Raw genomic sequence first — 18,691 nt, 5'->3', positions numbered from 1 at the left:
CACAGTTAGGGCGGCTAGGAGCTGGGGAAGTGGTGCTGGCTCCTACCCTGGGGGTCTTTAAGAAGAGGCTTGATGCCTACCTGGCTGGACTTACAGAAGGGTTAGATCCTTAGTGAGGTCAGATCATTGCACGGACTTAAGCACATCCTTGCTCAATGCAGTTCAGAATTCTGAGAACAAAATAATCCATTGATAATGATACAGTTCCAGAGACAGGAAGGGGTTTGGATTATGCCTTTTAATGCGATGCCCAAGATCCAAAATGTAAATACACTTCTTTGACATGTCAGGCTGTTGCAGGCTTGTTTATGAGAACACTGTAGCCTCCTGAGAGAGAATTCAGTTGTGTGGATAGCTTTAGTAATCAGACAAAGATATGGATTTTTGCTGTGGAGATCAACAGTCTGTGCTATGGGGAGCAGATTAAGCAGGGACAAGGCTTCAGTTTAGTTTCATTTTGCATTATGTAACACTTTAATAGACAATAATATAATTGTTCCATGTAAGCTCTTGTGCTGTTCTTTACATTACTGGTATGTCCTAATGGGGCTGAATGGATTTTAGAGCTTTTGATATCTAATTCAGGTGTTGGAACTGCTGGTATAGATGGCTGGCCTAAGACCCATCACCAGTATTAAGATTTTAGGGCAGTGTGGAGAAATCAAAATGTCTCAGACAGAAATTATTGTGTGACTTCAGTGGATGATGATACTCTCACTGGAAGTCTGTATGCTTCAGTTTTTCTATGCCTATATTCAAAGGTAAGACAAAGAGGCCATGGATAAATCATGGATTTCTTCTGTGTCATCAGGCGGTAAACAAACAGACACTGTGAGATAAGACTTATAGGGGGCATGCTAGGAATGGCAGCCTCCCACTGTGGATGCTGAGCGAGTGCAATACCAACTAGACATTTATCAATCAGCAGGACCGGATGGACTTCATCCAAGATTGCTGAAGGAGCTGGCTGAGGTCATGGTGAAACCCCTGGTGAAGCTCTTTCAGAATTTGTAGCGCACAAGGGAAATCCCTGAGGATTGGAAGAGGGCTAACATTGTGCCCATCTTCAAGAAGGGGAAGAGGGAGGACCGGGCAACTATTGGCCAGTCAGCCTAACCTCTATCCTGGGGAAAATTCTGGAAAAGCTCATTAAAGAATCTGTGTCCAATACACTTGTGGAAGGTAAGATTCTGAATGACAGCCAGCATGGCTTTGTCGCGGATAGGTCTTGTCTTACCAATCTCATGTCCTTCTACGACCAGGTCTCTCGCCACCTGGACATGGGAGACAAGATAGACGTTATATACTTAAGCTTCCAAAAGGCTTTTAATCTAGTACCCCACAATATCCTTAGAGAAAAGTGGAAGATTGTGTGCTCACCTATTCGACAGTTCAGTGAGTGGGAAACTGGCTACAGAGTAGGACCCAGAGAGTTTTCATAAATGGATCTGTGTCGTCCTGGCGCAAAGTGGCCATGGGGGGGCCTCAGGGGTCTGTGCTTGGACCGGTGCTTTTCAACATCTTTATCAATGATTTGGATGGAGCGGTGAAAAGCTCGCTGGCCAAGTTCATGGACGACACCAAGTTATGGGGCAGTGTAGTCACGTTAGAAGATAGGTTGCAGATACAGGTGGACAGGGTAGGGAGTTGGACAGACCAGAACCAGATGAAGTTTAGCACTTCCAAGTGTAAGGTGCTCCATCTGGGGGCAAACAACCCTCAACATACATACAGACTTGGTGGTGACTACTTGACTTGCACCACAGCTGAAAGGGACCTAGCGGTAATGATAGATCATTGCATGAATATGAGCCGTCAGTGCAAGGCAGTGGTCAGCCTTGCATGCATGAACCAATGCATGCAAGAACCACACATGCATGAACCAATGCCTCTCACACAAAACTAAGGAAGTGATACTCCTGCTGTACTCAGCACTGGTGAGACCTCAGTTGGAGTACTGCATCTAGTTCTGGGCACCGCACTTCAGTAATGATGTGGAAAAACTTGAGAGAGTCCAGAAAAGAGACACCCCTATGATCAAGGACTTTCAAGGAAAGCCATACGAGGAAAGGCTGAAGGACCTGGGCCTCTTTAGGCTAAAGAAGAGAAGGTTGAGAGGGGACTTGATAGCAGCTTACTGCTATATCAGAGGACTGCATCAGGAGCTTGGTGAAGAACCATTCACTAGGGCACCCCTGGGGAAGATCAGGACAAATGGATACAAGATCTGGGAAACAGACTTCAGGCTTAATACCAGGAAAAACTTCTTTACAGTCAGGGTGTCCAGACTGTGAAATAAACTCCCTCCAGAGGTGGTGCAGTCACTCACCCTGGCGGTTTTGAGGAGGAGACTGGGCAGTCACCTTGCTGGGGTCACTTGACCCCAGTTGTCTTCCTGTCTAGAGTGAGGGGCTGGACCCGATGATCTGTGAGGTCCCTTCCAGCCCCTAACAATCTATGAAAAGGGTGGTGCCAAGAAAATTATTTTATTAGCTGTAGCTGGTTCAGAATACTTAGCTATTTTTAACAGCTTCCAGCTCTCAATTTCAAACAGTGGTGATTCTGGTAGGGTGTTAGCACAGCTTGAAATATATTGTGTACTTAGAAGGAAAGAAACTTATCAAAAATTTCACTTCCCCACAAAAAAACCAAAGGCACAAGAAAGTATGTAAGAAAGTAATGGCTTCTTGAGATTACTTGTTAAGAATCAAACTGGTAGTGGACTGGAGCCATGAGAAGGTACGTAAGCCTGAGCTCAGGGGTTGTGAACTGAATTTAGAAAAACCCTCACAAATGTACAGAACAGCAGAACCAACAAAATTGCAGGTATGAGCTTAAGTAAGAAGCAGAATCCAGAAACTGTACACACAATTATTGGGCAGCAGAATAAGGAAGGTGAGCACAAGAGGAAAACAGAAGAAAACCAAGAAGGCAGAACTGGCTACAGTTCTGTCAAAAATGCACACACAGCAAATTGTAAATATGGTGATGGTGTCAATTGATAGCTCTGAGCTGTTAGTATGAGCAGCACGTTCTGGGACTATAGAATGGGGAATTCTTGTTTCAGCTGATGGAGCTGTAGGAAATAAGTTAAAATAAAACAATGTTTTTTCTCTATGTATCATTTATATTTGTGTAAAAATAAATCGTGTTTAATTTCCAATTTTTGATGTTAAAATAGGCATAAAAGGTTGCACTGGGAGGGATAGGAATAAAACAAAAGTTACTGTTTAATAAAGTTTTGGTTTTGTTCATTTCAAAGCAAGAACCGTCTGTGAGAAAAAATGAATTCAGACAGACAGGATTGTTCTTGAACAGCAGTGTGTGTGTTCTAGCTTTCAGACTTTATTTCCTAATTTAGAGAGTTGTGAGGCATGTGTGACTTAAATGTTACATCCCAATCTAATTTCAGGTTGTATTTTCCAGTCTTTTAAAAAGAAATGGACATTCATGCTCATATTTTTGTTAAGACTTAATTTTGTTTATTGCAAAGTCTGATTGCCGCCCTCTGTATAAACTTGGAACAGCTCTGTATAACTGCCCTTGCTAAAGGTGCGGTGTGGCAAGACATCTACTGATGTTGAACAAACATTTTGTTTGAAAGAGAGAGAACAGAAATTTAACATGAAATAAAACAAAGAAAGGGCATTTTAGATTTTTTTCAATTATGCTTTCATAACTAACTGAAATTACTTTATCTCATGATTCACTTTCCTAGGGGACAAAGCCAAATTCTGCAGTATAATTGCTGGCGATCAAGTTGAGCCTGAGTCCTCCCACTACTAGATTGTGACTCAGGCACTTCCCAGATAATCTTTTTAAACCAGTTTATGTGTAATGTCTGTCCCTAGCCACTGTGTGTTGCATTGCGATTGCTGCCTTGGAATGTATCCAGTGGTATTCAGCAGCTATACAATGTGCCTTTTATTGGGAGTGCAGAGACAGACTTTTCCTTTAGAGAGAATCTCACAAGTTATAGACTTATGAAGATAGGTGTCATAGGAATGTCTGTAATAAATTGAAATAGTTTGGGGTTTTCTCTTCTTTTAGGACGTTTCTCCGAGTTCTTCCTTTGCCAAGTGAAAACTGGAGTGCTTTGGTTGAAGAGTGGTGTTGCCATGCTAACCCCTTTGCCAGCGTTCTTCACCCTCAAAGTAATGACTGTTTTCTTGGAGACACATATTTTCTGGTGAATTCAGGATATGAGGCACATGTGTCAGGAGCTGAAAAAGTCAATTGGGAGACTGAACACTCTGCTTCTCAAAGTGGCTCTGCTTTGGTAAAGTATTTTTTTTTAATTCACAAGGTTGTAATGGTGTTTGGCATCCCCTGACTTCAGCTTTGTAGGAGCCAGAAGAAGTTATAAACTGTGGTTTATGCTTTCAGTACAAGTGCCATGCCGTATAAATGTAGCCACACAAGAAAATCGTTGTAAAAATGTTCTTCTAAAACATAATATCTGCCAAGAAGCCTGAGTAAACCAGGAGAAACAAAATTTGTCAGGCATTTTTACTACAATAAAAACAGTCATAATTTGCTACAGGCTTTGTATAATCAGGTAGTTGATTTAAACTTGTGATGTGATAAAGAGGTGTCAATTAAAAGGCAGCAAATCAAGTGTCAAGAAAAAATGGAATCTTTTATGATCACCTGGGCCCCAGCAGATGTTATATTTATCACATTATTAACATGTTAATTGGGCAATAAATTGCAGCATGCCACATTTGAAAAAAGTTTATTATGTGATAAAATGGCAAACCAGGTACAAAGATATTCCACATTAAATGTGATTTAATGTGGAAAATGTTTGTGGTTGGTTTGTATTGTACTTTAGTTTGAACACATGGCATGTATGCCAGATTCTTAATGGTAAATAAGGGCAAAATAAGTGATTTTGATAGGCTGATATTTGGGTCCAAGAATATTTTTTATTTATTCTTCCAAAATAAAAGTGGGGGTCGGGGAAGAATGGGTAAATGCCTCTACTTCCCCCTTTTGATATTGGTAATCCCAAAATGTGAGATTGTTTCAGTGTTCTTGTGAATTTTACTTCAAATTTTGACCAGCTGCATCTGTAGCTGAACAGAAATGTTTGAGGGGCTCTGAGAATCGTGAAGATGGTGAATACTGGTTTTATATCAGTGTTGTGCCTCTTTGTCCACGCTTGGAAAATCTCTTCATTTTTAAAAAGTTCTGCTATCATTTACTTTGCTTTACCATTGTAGGGCAAAGTCCAGGAGCCAGTATCAAGTCCAGAAAACTTGTATCACTGTATAGTTGGTGGTGTTGTATTTACTCAGATATAAGATGACCCTCCCCCCCCAAATAATTAGATTCTATATTTGGAAAAATTATAAATTTCTTATAATTTTCCAGGTATAGAATCTAATTCTTGGAGGCTTGCCTTGATTTTGTCCCCTTTCCATTGCTACAACAAGAAAAATAAATCTGGGGGGTCTGGTAACCGCTTTGTTCTCTGCTTCCCCTCAGCTTTATTCTCTGGCAGCCCCTTCCTCTACTCCTTACTGTCAGACCCTGTTCTTCCTGAGCACGTGGAAGTGAGGAGCAAATTTGAAAACAGTAACCTTGAAATTAAACATAGCTGTAACAATGTGCATATAGTACCCATAAACTTAAAACATCCAGAATTGTTGCATGTTAGCTATTTTTGAAACTGCTGCAAGTTTTAGCACAGGTATTCCATGAACACTTTTGAGCAGCACTTCGGCACCTACTTATATGTAGTACAAACTATGCATGACATCAGTCTGGAGCACTTACCACATAGTTCATTGGGCCAGGCCCCACTAGAGTCAACAGGATTTCAAGCTTAGTGCTTATTATGTGTGTGTACTCCAGATGCCCCTGCAGAAAGGATCCATGTGTTAATTAGCCCCCCACTCATGACAGGAAACAGGTATTTTTGTCATGAGTCCTGGGATCCTCCAAAAATTTTATATGCAAATGAAGTGCAGGGCAGACTGATCTGTCTTCACCTCATGGAGGGCAGGTCCACACTCATAATATGTGACAGGCTGAGAGAGGGGGCAGCAGAGGGCTTTTAACTAAACTATTTGGGAGCCTGTTCAGTGATGTTTGCCAGACAGTTAAGGCTTGTGAAGAAACAGGAGTCACTGGAAATGGGAAAGAAAAGCACGGTGGTGATGGACGGGAAGGGGGCATGGCCCTGCAGTGATGGAAGTGGTCATGGCCCAGACCACTGGGGGGCGTGGCCAGGCCCCAACCCAGCCTCATGAGAGGGGAAGGGAGTATGGCTCAGCCCCAACAGGAGGGAAAGTGGTGTGGCCAAGCCCTGTAAGGGGAGGACTCCAGCTTGGCACTGCAGAGAAGAAAGGAGGTATGGCTGAGCCCTGGTGGGGAGAGGGAGCCTGGCCAGGTCCCACCCCAGCCCACAGGAGAAAGGGGTGTGGCCAAGCCAACTGTGGAAGGGGTTGCACACTGGCCCAGGCCCCATGCAGGGTTTTGGGTTTAGGAATTTGGCAAGGGGGCAGATGACCATATTAATGGCCACTGCTCCCCGTCACCAGATTTTGTGACCTGTGGGGAGCCCCACAGATCAGATGGAATAAGTGTGGCTTGATCTTTGCTTTCAGAGTTCTTTTGGGCTGCAAAATTAGCTCCAGAACCAAAATTGTCTTCTGCAAATACTACTAAGAACTCTGGGATAGGTACCCATGGGAGAGTTCAGCTGCACGTATGAATTTTGGGCAGACCTGCATCTGTAACAAGATGGCTCATTTTCTATATGCTGTTCCATTGCACATTATTAAATCAGAGAAGTCCCACCGCCTCTGTTAGCTGGAATGCAGGTCTGTACCAAAGAGGTACCCAACACATTTCCAGAGGTGATGAATCTGGGTTCACTTCCTTAAAATTGTCAGGATGCTGAGATTACTTGATGGTCTGAAACTCATTTTGTGCTTATTTCATACTGGCTGTTGAAAATCTAATTTCTCCTCTTGGTTATTTCTAGCATTAGTCAGTTACCAGACAAACGAGCAAAACTTTAAAATCAAGCAGGAATTGGACTAATAAGAAGAAGGCTCATTGAAACAAAATTCTTCCTTAATGTGGAGACTAATAGAAAGTAACAGGCAAGACAGATTACTCTTGGCACACATGTTCTCATTTTATAGTATATTTGTGTAGTCTACCCTAGTATGAAAGTTCGTCTTTAATTGCATAGCAGTTCATTGGAAAGTGTTTGCCTATGAGTAAAATAGTAGCAGAAATGGAGAAGAGATACTTAAACAATCCTTTCAAACCTCCTGTGGGACCAAAACAATGTTCTTTCATTGAAAACATATTTCTCACATCTCTTAGTCTTACAGTATAACAACGTTTTTAAATGTCACATGGTCACACAGCATCCTAATAGTATCTCTTGGGGAAAATATTTTCCCCGAGACAATATCAAGGATATTTAGGTATAGAAACACAGAGTATTAGAATGGTGATCCACCTCCATCTGCAGGTTGCCGGCAGCTGTGTGTTGTCACACAGATGTATCGATTTAATTAGTCTGGCTAACACTATCATCCTTTCTGTTCAAATGGTGCTGCCACTAAGTTCCTAGTGTTTTTAGGTACCATACTGCAGAACTTTCTGCCAGCACATTGAAATATAATCAGATAAAGCACTTGAGTAGATGTCAGAGGAACACTGTACCTGCACCTCCTCTGTCTCCTCAAATACTGTGCATTCTCCAAATTTTATTGCCCCCAACTGAGCAGTTTTACTTATATTTTTAGAGTTTGAAAGGCGGACTAATTGGATATATAGTGCAACTGTGTGCACTTTTGTATACCTTCTAATTCCAAAACCATGCAACATGGATTTCTGAGATAGGAGAGTTTAAGTTTGCCATGTTTCAACGGAGGCTGGAAAGTTACCAGCGAAAACTCAGTTATTGTTTTCTATTGACTGTTTCGTAGGTTTTCTTGCCATAGGTGGGGTCTATATTAACTTGTGGCGGCTTATCTAATTAGAAACAGGAGACTGTAGACAGCAATGAGGAAAATATTGCTTCCTGCTGAAGCAGAATTTGCAAGCATACCACTTTCCTGGTGCATAAGGTTCCAAGTTTGAGGTATGAGAAAAATCCTTATCTAGCTTATGACACTGCATAGAGCTGGAAACCAGGATGTTGCACGTTCAGGTTTCATTTTTACCACTCACTTATTTTCGTATATTTGTGTGCTCTTAACTTTATAGTCAGACAAATATCAGTCATAACATTTGACTAGCAAATTGAGAGATTGCACAAGATCACTTATAGGAATAGAGACCAAGTTCCTCATACTCCTAGAATTATACAATAGTAAAGAGAGACTGCACCATTATGAGCATTTTGCCTGACATCTTGCATAACACAAGCCAAAGAACTTTATGTTGTTCCTGCATCAAATTCATAACTTCCGTCTGATTTAGAGAATATCTTTTAGAAAACTATTCAGTTTGGACTTGAGAATGTAAAGTGGTGGAAAATCTATTAAATCCCTTTGTTCAAAAAGTCAAACACCGTGTCTTACCACATCCTTTCTCATATCACAGTTTTCCAAATAAAATACTCACCTTGTTTTTGGAAGGCAGAATATAGAGAAACACATTTTTTCAGAGTCATGGTTGGCTGTGTGACAGTAAGTCCTGGAAATGAGAGTGTCTAGGAAGTATTGCATCCCAGGAGACAATCTGGGTGAGGCAGCAGAAACTTCTGGGTGTGTCAGGACAGCAACAATGCTAGGCCTCAGATTCTTACAAGTGAAGTAGTAAGCCTGTTGCTTTACTTTAATTCAGTGATTCCCAAGGGCTGTGCCATGGTACACTGTGTGCTCCAAGAGTGATGGAAGTGTGATGCAAAATCTCCCTGTGTGAGGAGATAAATTCTCTCTTCCCCCAACCAGCACCCTGTGCCTGCCCCAGCTATTGTAGCAAGGCCTGTGGCTGCCTCTCTGGGGACTGCCACTACTGCTGCTGCCTTCCACTGCCCTTCCACAATCCCCAGCAGCCCCAGTACCAGATTCCCCATGCTCCCAGCAGCATGTTCTGCTACTAGTGGGCAGGTCAGTATATGGACAGCTGCAGTTTGCAACTTGTCTCACCCTCTCCACTTCTCCCACACTCCTGGGGTCTACAGGAGAGGTTGCAGGGATGGTCATTGGTGTTCGACCCTGCAGGAACAGTCTCAGAAGTGGGGGCTGCCTTTGCCCCTCTGAGGTATAGACCATGGGATGGAAGGGGGCAGACAGTGGAAAGAGCAGGGCAGAGCATGGTGAGGTACTGCTCCACCAGCCTTAAGTGGCATCAGTTAGATCAGTGATTCTCAGCTGTTTTAGTCTCAAAGCACCTCATTATCATTTCTCTGAAATTTTTGGTGCCCCAGTTGAAAATAGCTTGAGATTTTTTCTGAAGTTAGATCTGGAGGGGGACCTTGAGGCTAAAATGGTTGGGAACCACTGGTATAGAGATGAATACTTTGCTTAAAGAAAGATGTGTTGGGTGTCATTTTTAATGGTACATCTAGCGCTGGTATGATTTCCCCTGGCAAGTGATTAGAGTATGTTATATATTTTGAAAAAAAATGTACATATATTGTTTTGGATGTAAAAATGAAGTATGCTCCCAGTTTTAATTGAGAAGAAAAGTGTGCTGTAGGTATAAGAAGTTTTGGAAACACTGATTAAAATAGTTCTTTATATTCAGTATTGTAAATAGTGAAGTGTTGTTTCCACACCACAAGTCTCATCAAGATACTACAAACTTGAATGAAGCAGCTCACTCACACAGTGGCTCTTCAGCCAAAAGCTACTTCCTCACTAGCTGCTGTGAAAGGGTTAACACTGGACTCCATCCCTGCTTTTTATTGCCCCTTGGAAAAGTGTCAGGCATTCTGGCAGCTGAGAGCATCAGCTTGCTCTCTTCTACCTTGCTTTTATTTCAGCAAAGAAAAAACTGCCTCCCTGCTTAAAATACTCATCCCAATTTTGCAGGGCTGGTTTTGGGGGAATGGATACATGTGTGGGTAAATACAGTATGCCTGGTCTTAATTTGTTTAATTTAATATGAAATTCAGTTTCAAAACTTGTGTTATTCTTCTAAATTAAAGAACTGTTATTAGAAATCTCTTCTCAGGGTAATATTTGTAGGCAATGATCATAGAAACATGGAAAATGAGGGTTGGAAGGGACCTCAGGAAGTCATCTAGTCCAACCCCCTGTTCCAAGCAGGACCATCACCATCCCAGCCAAGGATAAACCTCCAAAGATAGAGATTCCACAACCTTTCCTGGCAACTTGTTCCAGTGTTTTACTACCTTCTAGCAAGAAACTTTTTCCTAATATCTAACTTAAACTTCTCTTGCTGCAAGGTGAAACCATTGCCCCTTGTTCTGTCTTCTGCCACAACTGAGAACAGTTAGGCTCCATCTTCTTTGGAATCACCCTTCAGGTAGCTGAAGACTGCTATTAAATCCGCTCTGTCTTCTCTTCTCCATACTAAATAAACCCAGTTTCCTCAACCTCTCCTCTTAAATCATGTCTCCCAGCCCCATAGCCATTTTTGTTGCCTTCCACTGGACTCTCCAAATTGTCCACATCCTTTCTGTAGTGGTGGGGCCCAAAACTGAACCCAGTACTCCAGATGTGGCCTCAGCAGTGCTGAATAGAGGGGAATAATCACTTCCCTTGACCTACTGGCAACACTCCTACCAGTGTAGCCCAGTATGCTGTTAGCCTTCTTGGCAACATGTGTGCACTGTTGGCCCATAATCAACTTACTGTCCACTGTAACCCTTAGGTCCTTTTCTGCAGAGCTACTGCCCAGCCAGTCAGCCCCCAGTCTGTACTGGTACATGGGATTGTTTTGTCCTATGTACACGACTTTGCACTTGTTCTTATTGAATCTTATGAGATTTCTTTTGGTTCAATCCTCCAATTTGTCTAGGTCCTTCTGAATCCTAACCCTACCCTCCGGCATGTCTGCTACTCCCACCAGCTTGGTGTCATCTGCAGACTTGCTAAGGGTGCGCTCCATGCCATCGATGAAGATACTGAACAAAACTGGCTCCAGGACCAACACCTGAAGCACTCCACTTGCCAACTAGACACGGAGCCATTGATTACTACCTTCTGAGTCTGATACTTCAGCCAGTTTTCTATCCACCTTACAGTCCATTCATCCAGCCCATACTTCCTTAGCTTGCCTGTGAGAATCTTATGAGAGGCCATATCAAAAAAATCAAGGTATACCACATCCACTGGTCTTCCCAGATCCACAGAGCCAGTCACCTCATCATAGAAGGCAATCAGATTGGTCAGGCATGACTTTTCCCTGGTGAATCCATGTTAATTGTTCCTAATCACCTTCTCCTCCTCCTCCAAGTACTTAGAAATTGATTCCTTGAGGACCTGCTCCATGATTTTTCTAGCGACTGAGGTGAGGCTGACTGGTCTATTGTTCCCTTTTTCCCCCTTTCTCAAATATGGGCACTATATTTACCCTTTTCCAATCATCTAGGACCTCTCCCAATCACCATGAGCTTTCAAAGATGATGGCCAGTGGCTCTGCAGTTGCATTAGCCAACTCCCTCAGCACCCTTAGGTGCATCCCGTGTGGCCCCATGGACTTGTATATCTCCAGTTTTTCTAAATAGTCCCTAACCTGTTCTTTTGCCACGGTTGGCTGTTCACCTCCTCCCTAAACTGTGCTGCCAGGTGCAGTGGTCTGGGAGCTGCCCTTATCTGTGAAGACTGAGGTGGAAGAGGTATAGAGTACTTCAGCCTTTTCTGCATCCTGTGTCACAAGGTTGCCTCCCCCATACAGTAAGGGTACTGCACTTTGCCTGATCCTCCTCTTGTTACTGACATACTTGTTGAAATCCTTCTCATTACCTTTCACATCCCTTGTGAGCTGCACTTCCATTTGCGCTTTTGGCCTTCCTGACTTTATCCCTACATGTCTGAGCGATACTCCTATACTCCTTCCTAGTTCTTTGTCCAAGTTTCCACTTCTTATAAGGCTTCCTTTTTGTGATTTAGTTTACTGAAGAGTTCTCCGCTAAGCCAAGCTGGTCTTCTGCCATACTTGCTTGTCTTCCTGCACACCAGGGTGGTTTGTTCCTGTACTCTCAGTAAGGTTTGTTTAAAGTACAGCCAGGTCTCCTGGACTCTACTCCCACTCAGTCATGGACAGGATCCCCTGGGAAGCCAGAGTTCCCAAAGCAAGTCAAAGTCTGCTTTTCTGAAGTCCTGGATCCTAACTCTGCTGGTCTCCTTTCCTTCCTTTCCTCAGCATCCTGATCTCAGTCATCTCATGGTCACTGTTGCCCAAGTTGCCATCCACTATACTACATTCCCCACTAATTCTTCCCTGTTTGTGAGCAGCAGGTCAAGAAGAGCATAGCCCCCAGCTGGCCACTCCAGCACTTGCATTAGGAAGTTGTCCCCAACACTCTTCAAAAACTTCCTGTATTGCCCTCCCAGTAGTTGTCAGAGTAATTGAAGTCCCCCATGAGAACCAGGGCCTGTGATCATGAAACTTCTGTTAGCTGTTTGAAGAAAGCCTCATCTACCACTTCCTCCTGGTCTGGTGGTCTATAGCAGAGCCTCACCACAACATCACCCTTGTTGCTTTCCCCTCTGACCCTAACCCAGAGACTTTCAACAGACCTATCTCCAGTTTCATACTGGAGCTCTGAGTAATCATACAGCTCTTTTACATACAGTGCTACTCCTCCACCTCTTCTCCACTGCCTATCCTTCCTGAACAGTTTGTACCCATCCATGACAGTGCTCTAGTCATGCGAGCTATCCTATGTAGTCTCTGTTATTCCAATCAGATCATAGTTCTATGACTTGGCAAGGACTTCAGTTCTTCTTGCTTTTTTCCCAAGCTCTGTGCATTCATGTACAGGCACCTAAGGGAACTAGCTGATTGCCCTGATTTCTCAGAGCAGTCATGAGAATGCCTCCCCTCTTACCCACTCCTGCTTGTGCTTCCTCCAGGTCACCCGCTTGCCCACTTACCTCAGAGCTTTGGTCTCCATCCTCTGCCAAACCTGGTTGAAAGTCCTTCTCACTAGGTTAGCAAGTCTGTCTGCAAAGATGCTCTTCCCTGTCTTCATCAGGTGGATCCGGTCTCTTCCTAGCAATCCTTTTTGGAACATCATCTTGTGGTTAAAGAAGCCAAAGCCCTGCTGGTGTACAGCAGCCCTGCCCACCTGTACAGCCATGCATTGATCTGCAAGATTCATCTGCTCCTGCCTGGGCCCTTTCCCTTAACTGAAAGGATCGAGATGAATACCACCTGAGCCCCTGTCCCCTTCATCCTTGTATCCAGAGCCCTGTAGTCACTTTTAATCTGCTCAGGCTCTCCCAGTCAGAGGGCTGGATTAATTTTGGAAATCCCTCTATAACATCTTGGATCTGGGCTTCAAGCAAGCAGCAGATCCCCTCTTCCCCCGAGACAACAGATCAGGCCAGCAGGTGGGTGCTTCTGTCCCCTGCAGAAGGGAGTCTCCAACCACCAACACCTATCACTTTTTGGTGATCTTTCCCACTTCAAGGAGGCCTGGCCTGTCCACCAATGGAATGTGCTCCTCCCCTTTGTTGTTAGGGCTCCATATCTGATCATGTCACCTCTCAATATTTTGTTCGTGAAGTTAAACAGTAGGCATGCACTGATTTAAGATTTTTTTGGCTGATACTGTTGGCTGATTATTAACCAGCCATATTGGATAATACTGATCTGATAGCCAATATGTAGCCTGGCAGCATAGAGAGCAGCATCTGTTCGTTAAGTCTGTGGGGGAGGCAGATCAAGACCACCACAGTGAGGGAGGGAATGGGGCTGAGAAGAAGCCTGCACCAACCCTGGCCCTGAGCCTGCAGTGAGAAGCCTGCCCTTGCCCCATGCACAAATCCAGGGGACACATGCCCCATATGCCTCTCATGGAGCTGGCCCCCTTCCCCACCCCCTGTGCCCTCTAGATGACTCCCCCATGACTCCCCCCACCCCATCTGGGGAGCACCTGCCCCTAACCCAGCCCCATTCCTTCCTTCACTATGGGGGTCTCAATTGCACCCCCCACACCCTCACCCCCCCCAAACCTAGTGGCCAGACACTGCTCTCCATGTTTCCAGCCTGCAGTCCTGGCCATGTGCATGCTGCAACTACGTGCATGTACACAGCATTTATCAGTGACATTATTGGCCACACCAGCCAAAAAAAGCCAATTGCTGATAATGTCAGTTTTCCTTTTATTAGTGCCAGTCTGATATATCGGTGCTTCTCTAATTAAAAGGGTCAAACTTTCTATGCCTCTCACTAAAAGGCCTAAAGGCTTGTTTTCAGATCTCAAATCATTTTTTCCTTGTAATTCTTTTCTGAACCCTTTCCAAATTTGCAACATCCTTGATGAAATACAGATACTAGAATGGAACACAGTATTCCAGTAATGATCTCATTAATGCTGAATACAAAGGCAATAATTCCCTACTTTTCCTTGATATTCCCCTGCTTAAATGTTCAAGGGGCATGTTTTTCCCTTTAGCTACAGCATTGCACTAGAAACTCATGATAGTAATCAGTTGAATTATTATGTTAAATTCTGTCCAGTAGAATTGTTATTAGTATGACCAATATTTTCTGTTCCTTAATGTATGACCTTTCATATAGCTGTATGAAAAAGTGGTCTGTTTTACAACTTACTTGGTGATGTAGGTTACTATATACACCTTGCATATTGCTGTTTCTTACCTTAGGATTGTTGTGACAGACCTTAGTTGTCTTCACACTGTTACTCAAAGAAGTTTTCAAAATATGAATATGGTTGTTGAAGAGAGTCCATTCTTGTTACTCTCCACTAATTGAGATGCATGGCTTATGGAGGAAAGGCTGAAACAAATTAGGGATATTTAGTCTGGAGAGAAGATGACCTTAGTCAGTGTAGCAGAGTGCGGTCCTAGGGGTGGCACTGAACTCCCCTAGCACCCCCTACCATGCCAAAGTGTTATTGAAAGCACCCTCACAATCTCACCCGCCATGTCTTTGATATTAAATGATGTTTAAGGGAGGCTACCCTTAATCCTGTCTGACACGGTGCTCTGAAGGGTCTCAATCTTAGTGCTGTCTTGGGTGACATGGTGAACCCTGGCCTTGTGGGCTATGAGTGGCTCCAGCCACCCCTGTACCATGCCCCAAGCCTCGCAGATGTCCCGGACATTGTCTGGTCAATTTCCCTCTCGGCATCCTTTCTGGCTTGTCTCGCTGCCACTGCCCACACTGGGGCTTCTCGCCACCGCCCACACTGGGGCTGGGGTCAGTGCACCCCTGAATGATGTGCCCTCTCTGGCACTGGGGTCCCCACACTATCATGGAGCACCTATGAGGCCTGCTCCAACCCCTAATAGCCTCACCTGGTCCTCCGGTGTAACGACAACAACAAAACAATAACATAAGCCCCTGGGCTATCACATAAAATCTAAGCCGCCTGGCTAACCATCATTCAAATTCCTATCAGGGAATTCTCCACCCGGTATCCGTGAACAGGAGCTGCTCATGTCATCAGGCTTCTCTGCTCTGCTTGCTTCCACAGATCTCCTTCTCCCTTGGCTTCTAGTAGAGAGAGAGCCCTCACCCTCCTGTCTGGGTCTTATAGTGGTCAGCCCTGCCCCTTTTGGTCAGCTGACTCACCAGGTGTGGGCCCTTACTCCTCTTGGCTGCCCCAGCAACCAACACCTGAGCCCATGCTACTGCCTTCCAGGTAGCAGGCACCTTAGTGCCCTGCTACACACCTTCCCCCTCAAGTTTCAAAAACTCACCAGGCTGAGTCTTCCACCGTAACTCCTTCCTCTCAGTCTCCAACCCCTTCAGTCGCTGATCTCTCAGACCCGGGTTCTTGTTCTTGGAGCATCTCAACTTGCAGTGGCAGAGGTTTTAAGGTGCCTCCTACCCGCCTTTTGCCCAAGGGGCATCGTGTGGGATTTTACGGGATTTGCCTCGCTGCAGGCAGTCCTCCCACACTAGCTAACCTTGGTAAATTGCGCCCTCTGTTGATCCAGCTCCAGCCTACCTTCTGGGGTTCTCCCTCCTTTTTAATTTTGGGCCTTCTATGGTCCGTCCACATGCGCCCTGGTCTCTGCCTTGGGGAACATTGTGAGCCCTTCTGTTTCCTTAGCTTTTTCTAGAGGTCTTGAAGACTTCCCCAGATCTTCCACTGTCTCTCTAGCGCTTTCTGGGCATCCTCTCTCCTCCAGAACTCTATCTTCCCCAGTCCTGTAGATTTTCCTCCCGGTCCCTTATAGATTTTTACATAGGCTACCTGTCCCACTCACTCTTCAATGATTTTCTTTATCATCCACCACTTAACTAGCCTAGGGACATACCTCATGAAAATTTGCAGCCTCTTTTCAGGCTTCAGCCCCCCTTTTGGGTTTTGTGCCCTCTTCTGCCTGTCTTGCCCTTTTCCCCAATTCTCTTTCCTGGGATCCACCAATCCCTCTTTTCTGGGGCCTACTTTTGCTCCTTCCGGCCCCAGGCCCCGGGCTGCCTGGGTACAATCCTGGTACATTAAACAGAAGGCCTCACTCCTTGGGGTCACTTGTTTACCCTTCCCTTCCATCCCCACATCTACCATATCCACTCTCCCCGTCTGCTCCTGACTGAGTCCTGGACTTCTTCCCTTAGCCTGGGGTCTACATATTTCTCCCAGCTGGTGTCTTAGCTGGCTCAATTCCATGGTCTGGTGCTTCTGCCATTGGTTCCATTTTTGGTTCCAATACTCTAAGATGCCTGTAGGGCCTGCTTTTGTAGGGTCTCCAAATTCTCTGCTATGAATTTTCCCTTCCCTTGTACAGTGTCTTCCTCTTCCCCAGAACTCCCTATGCCTCGGTCCCCAGGGAGCTCTAGGGGCTTAACGTGCTCTAGAGTTCTTACAGTTTCTAACAATGTCTCTGCCTCCTTCAAGGATCCCTTCAATATTTCCGTCTGCCTACATTGTTCTTGATGTTCGTACTTGGCGGCACCCATGTACTCTGTTAGTTGGGTTGCCAGAGCCTCCAACTTCTCTCGCATTATATCCGGATTATCAGAGATCTGATGTTTCTGCCCGGCTTCTCCTAGGTCTTGGATCTTCATGGTCTATTTGCTCCCTGTAACTCCTTCCTCTCAGTCTCCAACCCCTGGATTTCTTGCCTCATTGTTTTTACTTCTCGTTGTAACAGTTTGTTCTCTCCCTTTACCCCCTCTTCTTTAGCTAGGCTATCTTCTAGGTGGGTTTTAAGGTATTGTACCTGTTGCCCCACTGTTTCTTTCTCCGTCTCCAACTTCTGGAGCTGGATGTGGATTTCCTTGTTTTCTTTCTTTCTGGCTTTTAGATCTCCTTCCAGGGACAGCCTTTGCTTCTCTAATATTTCATAGTTTGCCCTGACTATTTTCATCTGTTTGATCTCTTGCAACAGCACCTTGTCTGTCTCTACTGCTTGGGCATAGCTCACCTGCAGCTTGTCCCGCATTTCCAGTGCCAGGCCTTCTGCCCGGTCACTCCTCTGTTGCCAGCTCTCTAATTCCTCATGCAACTCCCTTATCTGGTCCTCTTGAGTATGAACCTCTTTTTGGAGGGCCTCTATTATGCCTCTTGCTACCTCTAATTTTCGTAATGCCTCCTTATGTTCTTCTCCCTGTTTGGTACTGGCTTATAAAAACCTTGTCCTCTCGGCTATTATTTCCTCCTGCAATTTTTAAATTTTTTCTTCCCTCTCTTGGCCCCTCTGAGCCTCCTGGGAAATAAACTGCTTGATTGCTCGAGTCTTTTCTGCCTCTGCTGCCACTAGGCGCCTAATTTACTTTGGCCCTGCCTCTTTCTTGCCTGATTGTACCTGTGCTTCTAATGGGGCGGCCTTCGCCTCTGCTCTCGCTTTCTGAAGCTTTTCCAGTCCTAGCTCCCATTCCAACTGGGTCATGTTCTCCTGCATCTCGTAAATCCTGGGTTGCCAGGCAATGCCTTCCTGCCCCTGGCCTTCCATGTTCTCTGTCTGAGCCATAATTACCCCGCCCTTGTCTCTCTGGGTTGGGGTCTCAGTCTTGCTCCGTAGATTCCGGGCAATGGGTATCCTCCCTCCAGGTCCCCCTTGCCTAGCTGCCAACCGCCGGTTATTCTGTTCTGGGTTTGCTCTCACCACTGATTCATGCACGGCCAAGCAGTTCCCGGCCAATGCACCATTTGTAGCAGAGTGGGGTCCTAGGGGTGGCCGTGAACTCCCCTAGCACCCCCTACCATGCCAAGGTGTTATTGAAAGCACCCTCGCAATCTTGCCCGCCACGTCTTTGATATTAATAATGTTTAAGGGAGGCTGCCCTTAATCCTGTCTGACACGGTGCTCTGATGGGTCTCAGTCTTAGTGCTGTCTTGGGTTACTCAGTGCACCCCGGCCTTACGAGCTATGCGTGGCTCCAACCACCCCTGTACCATGCCCCAAGCCTCATAGAATCATAGAAGCAGGGTCTGAAGGGACCATATAGATCTTCAAGTCCGACCCCCTGCCAGGGCAGGAGAAAAAAAAACTGGGCTCAAATGATCCCAGCTAGGTAGGCATCAAGCCTCCTCTTAAAGACCCCCAGGGTAGCAGCCAGCACCACTTCCCTTGAAAGTTGGTTCCAGCTCCTAGCTGCCCTA

The 18,691-nt window shown here is 45.1% G+C and overlaps 1 protein-coding gene across 2 annotated transcripts in view; it reads left to right on the top strand.

Annotated features, from left to right (window-relative positions):
* The window catches only part of UBE3D (ubiquitin protein ligase E3D), a 168,164-nt gene that overhangs the window by 9,654 nt on the left and 139,819 nt on the right, over positions 1–18,691 (top strand). For both annotated transcript variants that reach the window (XM_019537673.1, XM_019537674.1), the window contains exon 4: positions 4,051–4,279. In XM_019537673.1, coding sequence (XP_019393218.1) covers positions 4,051–4,279 — 229 coding nt within the window. The remainder of the gene's footprint in view (positions 1–4,050; positions 4,280–18,691) is intronic.

This window comes from Crocodylus porosus, unplaced genomic scaffold, assembly GCF_001723895.1.
Source record: "Crocodylus porosus isolate Cpor-Errol unplaced genomic scaffold, CroPor_comp1, whole genome shotgun sequence".
NCBI lineage: Eukaryota > Metazoa > Chordata > Crocodylia > Crocodylidae > Crocodylus > Crocodylus porosus.
The sequence above is the reverse complement of the archived record's forward strand: the minus strand, read 5'-3'. Positions and strand labels throughout refer to the sequence as shown.